Here is a 20,385-nt window from a genome sequence, read left to right on the forward strand (position 1 = left end):
TCCCTCACTTTTATTATCGCAATGAGGTTATATCTTAGGTCACCTATAACAGGCCGCTTTGTCGCTCGGCAAACTAAATTATGGCCAACCAGCAGAAGAAATCAGTGGCGAGCTCTTTCTCTCAAAACAAAAATAAAGATAAGCAGGTTGCCTCTGAAACCCCCATTCCCCACTTTTTCTCAGTGGTGGATAGGGAGGTCGTGGTTGCCCCCAATGCCTTCTTCGAGGCCGAGCACATCAAGTCACGAATAATGACTCAGGGCAAGGTGAACAAAATCTTGTTGACTTATGGGATCTAGACGAGTTATAAAATACTGGTCGTCCGCCCTCCATTGGACGAAGAGCGGAGCTGCACCCCGCACTAAGACGACTTTGGGGCTTGGAATGATGAACTAGAAGGCATGTGCCTTCCTTCCCCTAGACCAGTACATTGTAGAATTTTTAAACTATGTTGAACTGGGATCGTTCCAGCTCCCTCCAAATTTTTATGACTACTAGCGGGGTTGAAGTATTTATAAGCATGAGATGGAGGTCCCCACCCTTACTTATATTATGTATTTCTTCTATCTCAAGGCCAATCCAGAGTCAAAGGGTCGAGGTGATGGCTTCTACTACCTCACCAAATTTCCCAACGCAATCTCCATCATCGACCTCCCTAGCCATCCGAATGACTACAAGGACCAATTCTTTATATCGAATGGGTTCAAGAACTGCACTCATCGATACTTCAACTGTCCTTGTAATTTTCTCAACTTCTTGAATTTTTTGTTGAATTATTTCTTAAGCAAGTTAAAACTTATTCTTATCGAGTTGTTACTTTGTGCTACTATATATAAGAGAACAAAGCAGTCGGAAACCCTTGGAGGTCAATTTGAGACTCTAGCATGTGCACTTGCCAAGGTGAAAGAGTTCTGGATGGTGGTGAATGATGTCACCATGGTGGTCTGCAATCTGATCTGCGAGGACCGGGTGCTGGCCATCAGAGCTCGAGGCCCCCTCCCTAAGCTCCCTCCTCCCAGGAGCTCCTTCCAGTCACTAAGGAGGTTGATGAAGAAGAGGAGGTCGAATAGTTGGTGCGTAAAAGAAGAGCTTCTGAAGATAATCAAGATTTTGGTCAAGGCCGTGCTGAATCTGGGGCAGAAGCCAGTACCTCCAGCAAAGGTAATCCATATAGAAAAATAAGCCAAGTTGTTGCTAGTTTTAGGCTAATCCGATTCAATCTGAGGCAGCTCGTGAGACGACATCTAGTTGATCTGGACATGAATGTGACCCTTATTCAGTATGTTGTCCAATTGGTCGTACGCCACAATCATGGCTACCCCAAATGTACTATAGTGATAGATAATACCTTGCACTTTAGGTCCACGTTTTTTAGGAGTACAGTACAAACCTTTTGTCATGATTTTTCAACCTCGGGTATTAGGCAAGCCGAGCTTGAGTCTAGTCTAGACAAGGAGCCTGAATCCCATAGATCTCATAATGTAATAATACAAGAGTCTCCCCCTCCTCCGATAATCCAAGAGTTAGATGATTTACACAGTCTGATTCATAATATAGAACCAATCATAGTAGTTTCCTCATCTAGTTCGGAGGGTAAGGTTCTCGCTCTATTGTTTTCTACTTTGTGTTATCTTGACTAATCATTTCTTAGGTTTGACTCTTCTACTCGCCATTTTGAAGACGAAACACAAGGACTTGACGAGTGCCTTCAAGCCTACTGGGGCTAGAGCTGGACCCATCGTCAAGAGGCAATGAAAATCAAAGAAAATTTCCTTCGGAGCCGGAGCTGCCACTAGCTCCCCTGGAAACGATAAAGGTACCAAGTCCTCCCAAAGCAGCAACAGACAAAGCAGCCGCCAGCTCAAGTAATGACAATTACAATTTACGAAGCTCCCATGCCTCTTCCTCATGAACCAGCTCTAATTCCTCGAGTTATACAAGGCAAGGCCCCATCTGTGCAAATCTCAGTCATGCCGCTTGAGGTCAGAAGGATCCTGGAGGCACTTTGTGGTTCCTTCCACGAGATGAAAAATCACGTGCTGGGTTATGCCAATCAGGTGAACATCAAGGACCTGAGGGCCATAGAAGAGAATTCCCAAGAGAATGTCCTAGAGTCAGCCACCTTGGGAATAAATTTGACTGTAAGTTATCCCTTTTCCTCTTTACATCTTTTTTTTTCTCCTTTTTGCGAGCTAACCCTACTATATATTTTTCTTTTGTAGTCTTGTTTAGTCCAAATGTGCGACATCACCCGAATCCGAGCTCAAAAAGGTGAGGTCAGGTCATTCGGGGGGCATCTCAGGATAACGAGCGAATCGCCAAGGGACAGGTCATCTAGGAAAGCCAATGTCGAGACAAGCTTCAAGACGAGATCGACGACCTCAACATGAATCTAAACAAGCTGCTGAGAAGGCCCTGCAGGAGGTTGCTTAGGCAACGAGCTCCGTGGAGGAAATGCTATATCAGTGTTGGATGTACAACCAGGAAGGAGACTTCTCATTTCTGGACGCAGAAATTGTGGGCGATACCTCGTCATGTTCCATAACCGATTATAACAAGAGCCCTCCGAGATCGTGGAGGCTTCTGCAGCTGGTGAAAGAGGCAATGATGAGGTGACATCACATGGGCAAGTTTTCGGAGCTTAGTGATTTCTAAGGCATCCTCATCCTTTTTATTTTTATGTTTCATTTCGGGTTCTTTGAACCCTTTGTAATTAATCTTTCAAAATTTGAGTCAATCATCTTCGAGCTTAGTTCGAGGTTATTTTTCCTCAATTTATTCATATACTTGCGTTAGTACATGTTTATTAATTTTATGATCTATTTTTTGTTCCCCTTAACCTATTATCTTGCCATGTTTATGAACTTTTTTTTTTAAACTCCTTGTACAGTTGCATAGTCATAGGGGTTAACTTTAGATCGAGATAAATGCCTGATGGCTCGACTAGTTAATTCTAGTCGATGACATGGTTATATCCACAGGTTTGCTCGCCTAATATTGTTACACCTGTTAGGAATCAGGCCTTAGAACTTGTTATATTCAGGGTTTGTTTGCTTGATAGCGTTACACCTGTTAGGAATCAGGCCTCAGACATGGTTATATCCCGGATTTCCTAGTTGATTTCTAGGTTTTGTTTTTTTTTAATTTTCTTAACATAGTTCGTATTTCGAATTTCTTTAAAAAAATCGAGCTTTAAAAAGTCATGGAATAATCAATTTTCGAAATTCTATGCTGCACAAATTTATCTAAATTTGTTGAGTACTTCACAGACTCTTCGAGGGTTATCTGCCCCCCAAGCAATCCGAATTTATGAATATTCTAGGTCTCTTTTACAAAATGAGCTCATGATACATCACAAGCATAAGATTAACATATTGATTCCATAAATTACGTAGCAATATTGTGTTATTAAAATAGAACGATTTGATAAATAAGCCTTACATGGAAAAATACTAAAAACATTAAACTCTAACAAAGTCATTCTATTACTGATAGTTTTTTTGAGATGTAGAGCATTCTAGGTCCGTGGGACCAACTCTCCACTTAACTGAGCTAGTTTGAAGGTTCTTTCACAAAATATTTCCACGATTTGCTAGGGTCCTTCCCAGTTCGGTCCTAATACTCCATTTTTAGGATCTTTGTTTGCCAAAAACACCATTCAGAGCACTAAATCACCAAGTTTGAGTTTACGTCCTTTGACTTTCGCGTTAAAATAGTGAGTAACCCTTTGCTGGTAATGGGCGAGTTGTAATATAGACTCCTCCCAGCACTCTTCAATGAAATCCAGGGATGCATTAAGTAGGTCATGATTCAGATCCTGACTGTAGGTTCTTTGCCTATATGAACTAGAGCCTCCACTGGGAGCATAGCCTCGCTTCCAAAGGACAGAGAGTAGGGTGTATGCCTAATAGATGTGCGATGTGATGTCCTATAGGCCCAGAATACTTGTGGGAGAAATTCTGGCCATAGCTTTTAACATCTTCTTGTCGCTTCTTTAAGCTCACCTTTATGGTTTTATTTACTTCCTCGACCTACTCATTATCTTGAGGGTATGCTATTGAGGAGAAACTCTTCATAATGTCGTATTTCTCGAATAAGGTTTTGAATATGTCGCTGTCAGACACAATCTTCTATGGGAGTCCAATACGGCATAAGTTGTTCTTCACGACAAAATCTAAGACTCTCTTCGAGGTTATAGTTGCCAGGGGCTCGGCCTCAACCCACATAGTAAAGTAGTCGATGGCAACAACCACATAACAAAATCCCCCCTTTCTAATTGACAATGATTTGTTTCAGTCGATCCTGCATAGAGCAAATGGCCAAGGCGGTGAAATCATATTCAGCTCCATGGGTGATGCTCGAGCAATAGTGGCAAAAACTAGAACTTATCACACTTAAGGACATACAAGGTCGAGTACTTCATGAGTGTAGGCAAGAAGTAGCCTTGCCTTAATACCGTCAGAGCCAAGGTTTTACCCCAGCATGGTCTCCACAAAACTCTTCATGTACTTCTCGAATAATGGTTTATGCTTCCTCGGGCAATACACAACGCAGGAGGAGCAATGAATGGCATCGCCTGGAGATAATTCCTTCAACCATAACATACCACGGGCCAGGATACAATAATTTTCTAGCATTCTTTCGATCTTTTTATAGTTTACCGGTCGTGAGATACTCAACGATAGGGGTCATCTAGGTCAGTTATGTGCAAATTTCTCTGACTTCGACTGACTACTTCTTGCTACTTGGTTGTTCCAAGAATTCTACGGGGACCACATTTAATGTGTCCACTTCCTTGGTGGTGGTGAGTCAAGCTAGAGCATCAACATTAGAGTTCTATTTGTGGGGATCCTGCTCGTCGAAATAGAACTTGAATTCACATAGCTCACCTTTAACATTAGCTAGATAAGCTGCCATTTTGATTCCTCGAGCTTGGTACTCCCCTAATACTTGATTAACCACGAGCTGAGAATCACTAAAGCATTGAATTCCTCTTGCTTTCAGCTCCTTTGCTATCCGAACTCCAGCCAATAATGCCTCGTACTCCACTTTGTTGTTTGATGCGTCAAAACAAAATCTGAGAGTTGTATGGAAGTGTTGTCCTTCAGAAAAATTACAATTATTCCAACTCTAGACCCGTTCTTGTTTGACGATACGTGAACGAAGAGTTTCTACAATCCTTGTACAGATTCTCTCATTGGTTCATCTTGGAATCCCGTACATTCAGCCACGAAGTCAGTGAGCGCTTGGTCTTTGATTGATGTTCGTGCTCTGTATAGTATATCGAACTAGTTAATTTCGATGGCCCACTTTAACAGACGTCTCAATGTCTCGGGCTTTTGTAAGACATGCCTTAAAGGTTTATCAGTTTAGATGTGTATGGTGTAGGACTGGAAATATGGCTTGAGTTTTCTCGAAGCCAAGATCAAACAGAACTTGTGTTTTTTGATTAGAGGATATATGGATTCTTCTCCTAGAAGCCTCTTGCTCACATAATACACCGATTTATGTGTTTGATTTTTATCTCCAACTAACACAGCGCTGACCGCATTTTCTGTTACAGCTAGGTATAAGTATAGACCTTCCCTAGGAGGTTGTTTTGATAACATAGGGGGCTCAGCTAGATGAGTCTTCAAATCCTGAAATGCCTGTTTACATTCTTCTATCCATTCAAATTGTTTATTTCACCTAAGTATGTTATAGGAGGGAAGACATTTGTCTGTGGACTTTGACATGAATCGATTCAAGGCATCAACCTTTCCGTTTAAGCTCTGTACATTTTTTCGCGACCTTGGTGAAGGAATTTCTAATAGCGACCTGATCTTTTCTGGGTTTCCCTCGATCTCCCTTGCATTGACTATGAAGCCTAAGAACTTCCTTGATTACACCCCAAAGGTACATTTCTGGGGGTTCAGCTTCCTGCTTTATTTTTTCAGCAAGCCAAAACATTCTTCCAGATCAGATACATGGTTATATGGAGTCTTTAAATTGACAAGAATATCATCAACATACACCTCCATGTTTCTTCTGATCTGGTTAACAAACATCTTGTTGACCAACCTTTGCTAAGTTGCACCAACATTCTTTACCCCGAATGGAATAAGTTTGTAATAATATACGTTATGCTCTGTCATGAAGCTAGTGTTCTCTTGGTCTGCAAGGTTCATTGCGATCTGGTTATATCCAAAAAATGTGTCCATGTAGGACATGAGCTCATGACTAGTCGTTGCGTCTACTTGCTGATCAATTCTAGGCAGTGGGAAACAATCCTTGGGACATGCTTTATTAAGTTAGGAGAAATCGATGTAGGTTCTCCACTTTCCAATGGGCTTCAAAACCAAAATGGCGTTCGCTATCTAGGTGGGATATTTTGCCTCCCTGATGAATTTGCACTTTAATAACCTAGCTATCTCTCCCTCTAGAGCTTCTCCTCGCTCTTTTCCCAACAGCCTACGTTTTTGCTCTTTCCCAGGTATGTTTTTGTAAAGGTTTAATGTGTGCATCATCATGCTCGGACTGATTCCTACCATGTCCTCATGCGACCAGGCAAAGTCGTCAAGATTTCTTTTCAAAAACTCAACCAACTCCGTTCTTTTGGATCCAAGATTTTTCCCAACCCTTACCACTTTTGGTGGTACTTCTAGGTCGAGGAGAATTTTTTCTATCTCCTCTAAAGCATGGAGGGCAGATTTCACTTCGCCTAATCTTAGATCGATTTCTTCAGGTTAGGTGACCTCATTTTTGACTTCGTGAGGTTCCTCTTTCTCCTCTATTATTACCATGTCTGATTCTCCCTTCATGGCAATGCTATATCATTCCCATGCAGGGAGCTGATCTCCCTTCACAGTGTATATCCCTGAGGACGACGGAAATTTCATGGCCAGATTGCAAACTGAAGCTACAGCTTCAAACGCCATCAATGCAGGTCTCCCCAAAATTGGATTGTAGGCGACAAGACAATGAATTACTAGGAAATTGAGCATCTTGATGACATATTGTGTATCCTTTCCCAATGTTAACACGAGCTTGATTGTTCCTACGGCTTCCATGCTCTCTCCCAAAAATCCATAGAGGTTCATTGAGTTTGCTTTAAGATTTGCTAAAGATAGCTCCATATTTTCAAGGGTGGACATGAATAACACATTTATGGAGGTCCCATTGTCGATCAGTATCCTTCATACTCTTTTATTGGCAAGTTGAATGGTTATCACCCGCGGGTCATTATGCGGGAATTGGACGTGGATAGTGTCCTCTTCTGTAAAAACGATGGGTTGTTTCTCCAATCGTTGTTGTTTTGATAATCTCTGATCCGGCACAAATTTGATGCCATTATTTGTCTTCAGCTCCTGGATATACCTTTTCTAGGCTCCGCTGCTCGTTCCTGTATAATGGGGCCCTCCAATGATAGTGGTTATTTCCCCAGCTTCAACAGGAGAAGGGATAACCTAATTTCCTTGAGCTGGTTGAGGGTTGTCCTGGCTTGCCTGAGCTGACTGTGGGTTCTGCCTTGTCGGTTGACTAGGAGATACTTTTTTTCGAGCGTATTGTACAAACGGTCTAGCCCATATGAGATTCTTGATCTCTTCTTTCAGTTGTCGTCAATCGTTAAGGTTGTGACCAATGACATTATGATACCGGCATAATTTATTTGGGTCTCTCTTCTCCCTTTAATGCTTCATGGGCTCCAGCTTCTTCCATGGAAGGCGAGTAGAGTTAGCTAAATCAATATGTTCTCGTGTATCCATTAAATTAGTATAAGCAGTGTAGATGGAGGTATATTTATCCCCGTGCTTATTTTTCTTGGTCTCATTCGGATCGCCCTCACCATTCCCTTTCTGTTTATTGCCCCCTGACTGGTTATTCTGGGTACCAGACTGAGCCACAGCTGCAGCATCCATTACAACTCCAGTGGGCTGAACCAAGGTTTGGCTAGTTTCTGCGACAGCAGACTCTACTTCTTCTAAATTTATCCATTCTTGAGCTCGTGCCAAGAATTCATCGACACTCTTCATTCCTTTTCTCTGAAGTTCTTTCCACAAATTCCCTCTAGCGGTAATTCCCATCCTCAAACCATTAGCTTAGAGCTATCATCAGCGCCTCTAGCTCGGGTTACTGTATTTGTGAATCGATTTAGATATGCCTTCAAGGATTCACCGAGCGGCTTCTTGATGTTAGCCAATGAATCGGCCTCTACTCGGGTCTCTTTTGCAGCCCAAAATTTTCTTTTGAACTCAGAAGATAGTTTTTTCTAATAGGTGATTATTTTTTTTATATTTATTGAACCACATTATGGTTGGTCCAGTTAACATTGCAGGGAACAGAATATACCTTAGGTCAACATTTACGTTGTCGACCACCATCAGCGTATTGAAGGTCCTTATATGATTGGACGAATCAGTGGTTCCATTAAATGTGGGCATGTTCGGCACCCTGAAGCCAGCATGATACGGAGCGGTCGCAATATGGGGAGCGAAAGGCTCGATCTCCTCATCAGAATCATAGTCATCAATGTCTTTTCTAAACAAAAGTATTTTCATCTGCTCCTCCATTAAGTCCAGTCACTCGAGGGTTAGATCCTTGGTGTCTAGGTTATTTGGGAGCTAGTTATCAGCTCCCACCCTGTTGTACGCACTAGACGGGTTATTATCCTTCCAAGCTTGAGCTCGGTTAGGCAGGACATTCCCATGGTCTCATACAATAAATGATTCCTTAGGTCGCTCATGTGCATGCCTCTGCGCTGGCTCTCTGACCAATAGCTCCCATTCGTGAAGCTTACAACTCGTGGCTGGGATCAAGGACATGGATTATTGGCGTGAGATCGCGAGATATAAGCGTCTTCTGAGGGGGGAGGATTTCTCCTGCTATCCCCTCGGGCTGAAGCATTCCTCTATGGGCGAGCTAGCGTAGGATGTCGAATCGGCGATGGATGATGCCTTATGGTGAAGTTATCCTGGTTCCATGGGGACACACTAGATTAGCTCGCCCTTGGTCTACTCCCATTTCCCAAGTTGGGAGCAGTGCAGATTCACTTCTCTGTGCCGGAGCTGCTGGTTGAGGCGTGGATGGATTTGTTGGGATGTCTCTTCTCCTCGAATCAGTTTTAGCTCATCGTGTCAGGCCAAGCTGATTCCTGAGAGTGTGAGTTAAATTATTATTCCTGCAAAGGTTGGCAGGTTGAGCATTTCGTGGAATCCATTCAGAAGTTATGTAACTCGGGGTCTCCGTTCGGACAGAACGGCTGACATTAGGTCGATGACTCCTTTAGGGATTGGGATGTTGAGTATTTCGCAGAGTCCGTTCAGAAGGTACAGAACTCGGAGTTGCAATTCTAACAGAGCAACTAATATTAATTTGATTATTTGTGTGGGAACTATAGGCCCCACTTTGTTTCCTTCTAGCATTAGCATCGGCTGTTGGAGGGGGTATTCGAGCAAAAATATCCTCAATCTGCTTGTTGGCCTTGGCAAAATGGTTCCTTAACTAAGCGTTTTTCGTCTCGATGGTTTTCAGGTACTCAGGATGGGGATTTGGTGGGCATGAGGCCATGCTCCCAGTATCGCCTTGGTCCACATGCTATTTTCCAAGACAACGTTCTATGGATGTTCCTTTTCCAGCGGGGATGGCCGCATGGTGACCCTCCTAATCATTACGTTTCTCTGTTTCGTTGTCGCGCATAAAGAGGGTGACCACCATAGTGTTTATTGGGTGAAACTTGCATGGGAAATTAAGCCGAATATTCTCTCAATGAAAGTGCCAATTTGTTGATGCAGTTTCTCAGCAATAGGGGATTTAGATTCTGACAATAGAGAGGTTAGGCTATTTGTAAACCGAATGTAGAAGAAGTAGCAAACAACAAGAATGCAAAATACTCATACGATTTTATGTGGTTCAGTGGTTAAAATCCACCTAGTCCATGAGTCACTCTTATTGATCTGTTTAGGACTCTAGAGGTAATTGTTTATGACAATTTCAGCAGAGCTTTTGCATACAGAAAGTCGATCCCTTTTTCTGTCCATCCCCTTTGTATTTATAGGAGATTCTCATGGACATTTTTGGGTAATTTTACATTAATATGGTAACTTACAAATTTGGGTGACTTCCTATTTACATAAATATATGATTGCCTATTAAATTTATATTTTTTATATCGGGTAATAAATGCATAATAAAATATGGCCTTTATGAGGCGTATAAATAATCTCTGAGTCTTTTGGTATCCTTCGCTGTGCGTCATGACTAGGCTTCCGCGAGGTGATCACTTCCTTCGAGCTGGATGTCATAGGATTAATCTGAACTGAAGCGGGTCATGCTCAGAGTTTCTTGAAGGCGATCTAGGCAATTCATATCTCAAGTTGGGTTGTTGGCGCAAGAAGTGATCTGGAGACTATCTGGTTTTCATAAGCTATGCAGTTGACTCAAGCTGCTCACTCCAGAGTTAGCAAGATGCTTTATATGTACGCTTTCTTCATACACTTGTTTGCCTATTGTATCCCATGCTGAGTAATTCAAGTCGTATTTTTGGGGTACAACAATACACTTATTTATTTAATTGAACAATTAAATCAAAAATTCTAACTACCTTATTTTTGTTGCCCTAGAATTTGCCTATAAATATAACTTAAAGGGGAGTTTTTCTCTAAGAGTTATTCAGGTAAGAAAACTCTGTCAAAATACTCTCACTAGGTTACTCCTCTCTTTCGCTCTTTCTTTGTATTTATGTATTCTCATGTGTTGAGACTTGACCCACCCTTTCTTAGATCTAAATTAAAGAGGTTTGGAAGACTATGGTTCTTGTTCAAGCGGTTTGAATTCCTAGAAATACCTAACATTCTACAAGGACAAAAGGTTAGGGAACTCAAAGGAAGGATTCAATTAATATGTTGTGTATTCGTAAGTTTCTATACCTTTGTGTTTATGTTAATTTAGGAATCTGATTTAAATTCTTAGATCCTACAAAATATTGAAAAGTTACTGACGACTCACTACACCAAAGACCCATTTCCACAACACATGAATATAATACTATTGAAAAGTATTATAATACCTTACGTTTGTGAAGCGGGAAAGTTTAAGTAAAAATTCAGAAAAAAAAAAAAGAAATGGCCTGGAGAGTGAAAAAATTGAGCGCTCGCCCAAGTACTTAATATTTTTCGCTTTAACATTTTCTTTACTAAAATGCAAATTATCCATGGGTTTCTGCCTCTACAAACACGCAACCTCCCAACTCCATTCTCTGCCCATCCTCCTGCCTGCTCTTCACCTCTATGCTTTTCTTTGTTCTTCTGTTCTTTTTCTTTTCTTCCATCGACGGTAATGGTAAATCTTGTCCTCTGACATTCCAGGTGTCACGCAAGGCTTCTATTTTTCCCCTTTGTCGTTGTGAGCTTATTCCTAGAAGCTCTTCGTATTGTCTAGCCCCTTTCTTGCACATGGTACTAGCGATTTTTAGATTGAACTTTAGGGCTCCTTCATTGTCCTTGGTACCAGTCCTGAGGGAGAAGGATGGTAGAAATGTGTCCCTTACTTCATTTCAAGCACGAATCTCATTTGGGCTACTGTTGATATGACATGAATGGCAAGCTAACTAAGATGCTTGAGAAATGGTTGAGAAACTACCTTATCTCCCTCCTCGATGAACTAAGCTAGTCTCTAGACCTTGCTGCAACATGGGGTATTTGTTTGTGGTTGGCTACAATGGCTCCACCTCCGTCATTCTCTGTCATGTAAGCTTCTCTTGTTTTCCTCACTTCCTTTTTATGTCTATTCATGACTGTTTCTCTTAAAACTTTTCATGAAACTTTAGGAAATGCAAGGTTAGTTTATTGAGTATGTATAGTTTCTGAGCTTATTTTTAGAAGCTTGTTTGTCTTCTTGAGCTAGATAGTAGTTTGGGGAAACTTTCAAATGTAGAACTCATAAACTAATGGTCGATGCCTTGTATGTGTTTGTGAAAAGGATGCAAAGAAACCATAGATAATGATGCAAAGAAAGGTGTCAATATTTGATCAATTCTTTTGTAGTGTTGTCATTTTGATAATCATTATTGCTTATGTTGTTTCATTATTGAGTCAGAAAAGAGTGTAATTGATTAATGTGTTTGATTTTACTGAAATAATTATAATACAATATATTAATAATTATCTCTGCCGTATTAATTTGTGTTTGTTGAAATTTTTTCTTTTCTTTATATTGATTGGTTCTATATCATATTACTATATGAACCAATGCTTTAATCATTTTTCATCCTACTTGACCAAGATAAATATGAGGAAATTTTATGCATCTTTATTTATATGGTTGAGCATTTTTTTGTTTGAGTGCTACTTGGCTGCTTTGTAGTAATTACTACAGACCATTAATTAGTGGTATTCATTTTTTTCTGAGTGTTACTCAGTTGATTCATCTATTGGTATTTCTAACATTTTTTTTATTTTTCGTTTTGGTTATTCTTCTTACATATTAATATTATTTCAATACAACTTATTTGGTCGAGCTCTCTCTCACGTATTTTAATCTTTTTTTATTTATATCTGGTTTGTTCTATATTGATTCTTAATCTTTCTACTTCATTATATTTTTAAAAAAATTAATCTTGTATTAATTTTGTTTGTCTTGTTTCATGATTTTCACAACAGTTATACTTTGAATCCAAAGCATAAAAAGTAGAGTAAACTAAAGTAGCATTCAAGTATAGCACAAGAAAAGGTATTTTGTTGTTTTGTATATCGATGTATTTTTGTAGTTCTTGTATTGCAGCTAATTGGGGTATTTATACTACATCTATGGTTTTTATTGTACTGTTGTCTGCTTCCATGTTTGAATTTGATCTAATTTTTGTGTTTATATGTGTAATGTAAGTACACTAACGTGTGAGTACCGAAATGCTTAAGTAAGAGTTTTTGTTTTTGTTGAGATATAAATGATATTACTAAAGATCATGGAAACTTGTTTTTATGATATCATATATCCATTTTTTAACAATATATTTATGTATTTATATTTGTTGGTTTACTTTTCTCCCCAAACCTTAAGCTTTTCACAAATTCATTTATTTGTGTTTAGTCATTTTAGGTCAAAACTCACATTATTGATATATTTGTGTTGCAAACATATACTTGTCACTTATATTATATATACTTATTGATGGTCTTTTTTTTAGAAAGTATTTTTTTTTAGAACAAGATACTTATTGGTAGTCTTAGATGTACTTTTTAACTATTTTTTGTTGAATAGTTTTGGGAAAATCAAAACATATATAAAAAGGTCCCCTTTCATTACTGCTTTTTTAAAACCCAAAAACATGTTTGTTTTGCTAAACTTTGGTAATGTATTAAGAAGTTGTAAAGGAAACAACCAACAATTATGAGAATTATTTTTTCTTGTCACTATGAGTATATTATTTTTAAATTTACATTGAGTTTACTCAGTGTATGTCTATTGAATGTCTTATTAAATTAGTTTCCTCGGTTTATATATGTTCTTTTGATATTTAGATTGAAAAATAAATTTACTTATTTTTCTTTTCTCTTGTTTGCGGCTAGAAATTTTGCGTTGATTTGGGTATGTTTTGAATTAGGCTTGGCTACAATTATAATATTGTAATTGATTGTTTTCATAATGTATATATTGGGTTTCATATTGTTAATCTTTATATTCTAACTGTGTTCCACAGGAGTATCTAATGCAGAAAGATTTGGTCTTAATCTAGTATCTCTTGCAATTGGTCTGATTTCACTCTATATATGCAATGCTTAGTTTTAGACATTTTCAATGCATTTTTTTATATTAAGACATGGTAAAACAATGCATTTTAGCAGCTTTCATTTATGGGTTATGGTTTGATAAGTCAAGCTATAAATGATATATTTTAGACATAATAATCTTTCTTTTAAACACAGTTTTGGAAACTTGTTGCAGATTTTGGAGGGTGAAAATGTGATCACTGTCCACTGACTTCAGCCTAATACAACTTGAGCTCTTACCTTATAATTTTGTGGCTAATACATTTGGAGTCCCTACCTTATAATTTTATGCTATGAGAGGGTCGAATATTTTGTTGTTACATTTATTCAAGTATGTTGTTAATTTACATGATTTTATATCAAAATTTTCTATTCAAGCCAACTAGACAGAGGATATCAAAGTCCTAATTGCCTTGCAAGGCTTCTATATTGGTATTTGATATTTGCAAAATTTTATTTTTTACTACTCTTGGCTATTGGATAGTGGGGTTTCAATAGAGTTTATGAAAAGATTCTCATTTGTTAATGGTAAGATATTTTAGGTATTGAGGTTTGGAAGAGCGCTATAACTGACTATATGTTGTTTTCTTTGCAGGTAGAGGCAAGATAACAAGTGGGAACATGATACTTGAATCTTAGAGATAAATATGTTACTTGTTTGTTTAGTTTCATAATGGGTTTTGCTTAATTTGAAAAGATCATGTCCTTCTTCACTTTGGGTATCTTATTTGGTGTTGTGTATGAAGTATATTATTTAGAGATGCTTAGCTTTTATAGTTGAAAACCCTTCTATCTTTTGCTCAGCTGATGTGGAGCATACTCACCTGGTGAAAGGATTGGATTATGCTTTACTTAATAAAATTCGGAGTGAAATCGACAAGAAGCCAGATTCTGGTGAGGAAAGTGATGGAAAACAACCTAGGTAACTCGCATATTCTTTGTTGCAACTTCAAGAGCCATTATAGTCTACCATGTTTTGTCGATTCTGACTATGTAGATGCTAAATACTTTATTATTATAATTATTTTTTTGCTTTAGGATGAATGTGGGTAAAAGCTCTGAATTTTGTTTTTGATTTAACAAGGATGCCATTTTAGACCCGATCAAACTAAGTGAAAACTAACTGACAGTTTTAGTAGCCACATGTGTGTATTAGAGAATATGATACACATGCATTTTGCAAATCTGAGGTCTAGTATGTCTTGAAGTCTAAGACATCCAACTCCAGGTTGTTTATTGGAAAAGTGAAATTTCATTTGTTATGATTTGACAATTATTGACATATATTAATTTCTTATTTCTGTAACAACACTTAATGAAACCTCAGTTGGTATGCTTCGGGAAAAAGAAGAAGAGACTTATGCGATTAAAAACTTTGATTTCTTGCTCTCAAATATTTGTTTACTTTTCCTTGTTTTGTATTTTCGTTTTTTTGCGGGTGATGCTTTTGAAAATAGAGGACCTTTCTTTCTCCATTTTTTTCTTTATTTCTTTCTTTCTCAATTCATGTGAGGTAGTAATGTAGCCATATTGTAACGCCTGCACTAACAGATTCATGTTGTTCTATGACAAGCCATCCAATGAAGATCAATAGTTGTTGTTTCGCACTACGACTGCAAAGGTTCATTAATTTTCTGAATAAACAAAGAGCCATTTTATTCCTTTTAGATCATAAATTGCTTAACTTATGTCTTATGTGTGTTTTCAGTCTATTTATCAATGGATAATGAAGCCCCAAACTGTTATCAAGTCAAATGAAATGTTCATTCCCGGTAGAATGGCTTTTATTTTAAACATGGTAAATTATAATGGTTGTTTTCATTGACTTTTATATTTCTACTACCACCCAAACATGTTCAAAGTTCTGCAATGGGAATTAATTTAGCCATAGGCCTATCCCAGATAATTTAATCTTCCTGTAAGATATTTAGTGCTCTGATGCTTTTTCTTTTCCATTTGTACCAGGCAAATGGGTATTCTCATGACATTCCGACTACGGTGCATAGGAGTAGAGCTGATTGTCCACAGCCTGAGGTTTAAAGTTTTTGAACCCCTGTGCAATCTTATTTTCGATAATGTACATCTTATTCAAAACTTCATGTAATTGTCATTGGGCAGGAAATGGAAACTGTCTGTGTAGATGGTTCTGTGCTTGATGGAATTTCTAAAATCATGTCATATTTACGTCTTGGATCTTCTGGGAAGGTTCTCAAAAAGAAAAAGAAGGATAGAGATGTAAAAGGAAATAATTGCGAGCAACTTGTAGCTTGAACTTTGTGGATATTGCCAAGCATGTCATTATTAGTTTATTTCATTTCATAAATAGTATTGAGATTTTCTTTGTTTGAGGTAAAATATAATCTATAAGAACACCAAAATTTCTAAGTGTTATTATAATATATCCTGGAACCTCTGTAAATATATACTGTCCCAGTAGTCAGATTTGGTAGAACTTAAAAAAGTCTTTTCAGGGAACAAAGGTACAATTATATCTAGATGAGGAATTATTTGTCGATTTATATCTTCTTGATGCTAAATTGAAGTTTTTAAGCATGTATATCTGTTTTGATTTAATATATATATATATAAATATATAAATTTGTTTCACATTATTTACTTGATATATGCAATGGTGGAAATCCAAAATACATGTCCTCAATGAAGTGACAAGAATATCTAACCCATTCTAGAAACTATCTTCAATTTTCATGACATAACCCTTTTGTCATTGCTTTGACATTTGTTTATTGAAGAATTTTTTTTGTAAATTTTAATTACAGGAAAGATATCTGCTCTGGCTCATGAATATGATACATGGTGACCTCCATAGTCTTTTGTTTATGTGCATTTATTTATCGAAGTTTTAATAAGAACATATTAATAGATAGAGTTAACACTTGTGGTTTCAAACTAAAAGTTATTAAAAATATAAGATTTCCTCCTTATCTGAGTATTGATGCTTCCTTGGGCAAGTTTTTCTTCTTGAGCATTATTTTCTTCCGGATTTTAAAGATTTTGCTTTTTTGTGAATTTGCCTCCACTCTATGCTATGTTGTATGTGGTATACTTACACACACAAGAAATAATAAATAGTTACCCGATCCCAATGTTTGTTAAATTACCTGCTGAGGTTTGAACTACTGACCTCTTAAACAACACACACCTAACCACTTGAGCTAGAGTCAAGTGGTGCCTAATGTGATAAACTTTGGAGCCTGTTTTTGAGCCCTTCAAGTTTATTATAACTCTTCTTGTTGTTTCTGGTGATTTTTTATAGACATAACTATGTATTTTCTGCATTTTCCATTGTTTTAATTTCATATTGCTGATTATGGCACTGCTCATTCTTGGCCTCCCTATACCAAGAATGAAAGTGTATGTAACTGAGGAAAATGAGTTGATAATGGAACCAGCATTAAGATGGGCTAGAAATCCTAACCTTATGGTTGCAGTTAAAGCGTTTGGTTTGAGAGCCACATTTCAGGTATTTGTTTGATAGTTGGTAAAGTGAAAAAATATATCCTATTTACTATGATCAAGAAAATGTCGTTCTAGATTCAACATTTTAGAATAATAAATTACCGATTCCTCTCAATGTTCCAGGTTATTGATATGCAAGTATTTGTTCATCCACGTATTACCCTGAAGCCTTTGGTTCCAGAATTTCCTTGTTTTGCAAAAATACTTGTTTCCCTTATGGAGAATGTATTGATCTACACATCTTACTGATGGTATATAGGTGATCATTGGAAAGAAGGGCATTTTTTTTTACTTTGTAGAGTCTTAAGAATTGTGTTGTCTCTGATGGTACATTAGACTAAATTTTGGGGCTCAGTTGTTGAATTCTTGAAGTATAAAAATCTTCTTGGTAAATTTTCATATAAGTATTGTGATTCATATGGCCTCTTTCTATTATGAGTCTAGTTATTTATCACTGCAACTAATCATTCGAGGAGAGGTTGGATATACAGAATCAGTTTTGAGTTCTATAATTTGATGGAACTCTTATTTATTTGTTTATTTATTTATATTATGTGGCACTCTTTTAGGTCTTGTCTTAAAAAAAATATTTATTTCCTTCTTTCATTATTGTCTCTAATGTTTTTGGCAGCCACATGTTGACTTTGGATTAAAAGTACTTGGTGCAGATGCTATGTCCATTCCTGGCCCATATGGGTTTGTCTAGGTAGAGTACTCGTTTAAGTTTCATTGATTGAGGCTTCGTTGAATAAACACATAAATACATGCATCCATCTTATAGACAAACATAATTTTTTGAGAGTACATATTAATCCAAATATAGTAACTAAATGAATATTGCTTGCAGTTTTTACTTATCTCTTTTTTATTATTCAGAGATGTTTCATTTTGTTCCTTGATACTATTTCTTTTATTATTATTTTTTGCCTCAGGAAATGATTAAAGATCAAGTTACAAACATGTATTTATGGCCCAAATCTCTAGAAGTACAAATTATGGATCCAAAAAGTAAGATTTGTTCCCCCTGATTATATCATAAAAATTCCATACCATAGGCCTGTTGCTATAATTTTATGGTGTTGCTTAATTTTGGCAGAGCTTCGAGGAGACCTGTTGGAATTCTGAATGTAAAAGTGGTGAGGGCCTTGAAACTTAAAAAGAAAAATTTTATGGGTGGAGCAGATCCTTATGTTAAACTTAAGTTAACTGAGGACATGCTTCGTTCAAAGAAAACAATGGTGAAGCATAAAAATTTGAATCCCGAATGGAACGAGGAATTTAACATGGTTATCAAAGACCCCCAAACTCAAGCATTAGAGATAATGGTTTATGACTAGGAATAGGTAAACTATTTGTGAGATTTTTCTTGTTTGTATTGTTTGGATATGTGAATGCCAACATGGCCAGCATGACAAGCTTTGTATACATTGTCCTGGAAAATAATTCTCTTTTCCATTACAGGGTGGAATGTCTAATGAGATGTACAATACCATAGCCCGTGTAACAGATGGAATCTATGAAGGTAGACATATGTGCTTGCTTTTTTGTAAATTTTTTCTCCCCTACATTGTTATCTATGCTTGCAAATGGAGGATGTAATAAAATTTGAATTGTTGGACCATTGTAGGCATTGCTATTGGAGGTGATGTGTTTCCAGGCTCCACTCTTTCTGATCATGTTCTCCAGTTTAACAATATTCCACAGGTACTTTATTGCTATCATTTGCTCCAAAGTGCATGCCTGGTCTCTCCTTTCTGTTTATGTGCTTATAGAAGGATCTGTGTCTGGTGCCAACTTGTATTTAGATATGTTGCATGATCAATTATGAATGCCCTATAAAATATTAGACTTCTATTTCTGTGGGAAAATCCATCATTTAAATTGTTTAAAATAATAATTAATGTACTAATAATGATAAAATTATGTGCTTTTAAACCCTGTCAATGCTGCTGTTTACTAAAATCTACGTACATATATATGATTGTCTAGTTTTATTAGTTATCTTAGAGGGAGTGATCAGCAATTATGCATCACTTGTAATATACATCTCACAAGCTGAGATTTCTGGTGACACCTTATTTATGATTTTTCCCTTTCCCTCTTCAGCACCATAAAGCCTTATCGTCCCTCTGTTCTGAAATTGATGTTTCTCCTCGCCACTCAATAGATAGCTAACTGAAGTTATTTTCCTGAGACGCACAATCACGCAGTCACATCGCTCGACTTCTCCTCATCAGTCCCCAAACAGTTTAGGCTTCAGATTTTTGGATGGTAAGTCTTCTACGCTGAGATTTTCAGTTTATATATATATAAATCGTTAGTTCAGTTTTCTAAAGAATCTTTATTAATATGGCTCTAAGAGAAAGAAATAAAACTAGCAGTGGTAGCAGCACTATTTCACTATTTGGCTTGTTTAGTTGGTGCCTGCGTCCATGGTCACTTGAATTAATATTATGCACCATTTAATTAAAGTTCTAAGGTCACTTGAGTATAGATAGTTGTAGTTATATGTGTAATATAATAACTTTTTTATTATTCAAACTCAATTATTGTAAATTTGGCTATGCGTCATAATATTATTGACAATTTTAGATGAATGATATGATATTTCATGACCTCATTAGTTTTTCTTTTATGTTTTTTTACCAAATTCAACAAGTGAAGTGAAAAAAAAAATCTGATTTGGAAGGCTTTGGTGTGCTGACATTGGGAAGATCATGAATTCCTACCATTACTTTTGAATATGCAACTGTTTAAGACTATTTTGTTGACTATTGTGAGAATGTTTTGTTTATTTTAATTAGGCAGTGTTGAATATCTTAAGACTTTTGGATTGTTTTTTAGATAATCTTGAATGTATTTTGACACAATTATTTGGTTATATGTGTTATGAACTATATAATTGTTACTTAAAAATATATATGTACAATGTTAAGGGTGTCTTAAGTATATTAAATGAAGCGGGTTTGAATTAAAGCAATAAAAAATATTTATAATGTACAGGTTTATATAATGATAATTCAAGCTTATCCAAATATTAGAATAATACAAAAAATGTGTTATTGTATCTTTTACAATAACACTGGTTTATAAGCATAAAATTATGTTATGCAAATTATTTTCTATAATGCAGAAAGTGTGTTATTATAAAGTTTATCATAAC

At 37.0% G+C, this 20,385-nt stretch overlaps 1 protein-coding gene and 1 long non-coding RNA gene across 5 annotated transcripts; both read left to right on the forward strand.

The window, feature by feature from the left end:
* Nucleotides 1–10,943: 10,943 nt before the first annotated feature.
* On the forward strand, nt 10,944–16,279 carry LOC133801969 (suppressor of mec-8 and unc-52 protein homolog 2-like). 4 transcript variants are annotated; one of them, XR_009877085.1, is made up of 6 exons: nt 10,944–11,723; nt 13,918–14,664; nt 15,316–15,363; nt 15,451–15,540; nt 15,708–15,776; nt 15,861–16,279. XR_009877085.1 is itself a non-coding variant. In XM_062240202.1 (5 exons), the coding sequence occupies exons 3-5, from the start codon at nt 15,469–15,471 to the stop codon at nt 16,011–16,013; spliced, it is 294 nt and encodes a 97-aa protein (XP_062096186.1). In that variant the 5' UTR covers nt 13,408–14,664; nt 15,294–15,363; nt 15,451–15,468; the 3' UTR covers nt 16,014–16,279. The 4 variants fall into 4 exon arrangements, 1 of the variants encoding a protein (XP_062096186.1); XR_009877083.1 differs by having other exon boundaries at nt 14,338–14,664; nt 15,294–15,363; XR_009877084.1 differs by having other exon boundaries at nt 15,294–15,363; nt 15,708–16,279.
* A 262-nt stretch (nt 16,280–16,541) lies between these two features.
* LOC133801628 (uncharacterized) lies at nt 16,542–19,487 on the forward strand. The gene is made up of 8 exons (XR_009876904.1): nt 16,542–17,226; nt 17,346–17,447; nt 17,854–17,928; nt 18,155–18,230; nt 18,319–18,565; nt 18,684–18,744; nt 18,850–18,926; nt 19,329–19,487. It is a non-coding gene; the product is annotated as an uncharacterized LOC133801628 (long non-coding RNA).
* Nucleotides 19,488–20,385: the final 898 nt, after the last annotated feature.

This window comes from Humulus lupulus, chromosome 9, assembly GCF_963169125.1.
Source record: "Humulus lupulus chromosome 9, drHumLupu1.1, whole genome shotgun sequence".
Lineage (NCBI taxonomy): Eukaryota > Viridiplantae > Streptophyta > Magnoliopsida > Rosales > Cannabaceae > Humulus > Humulus lupulus.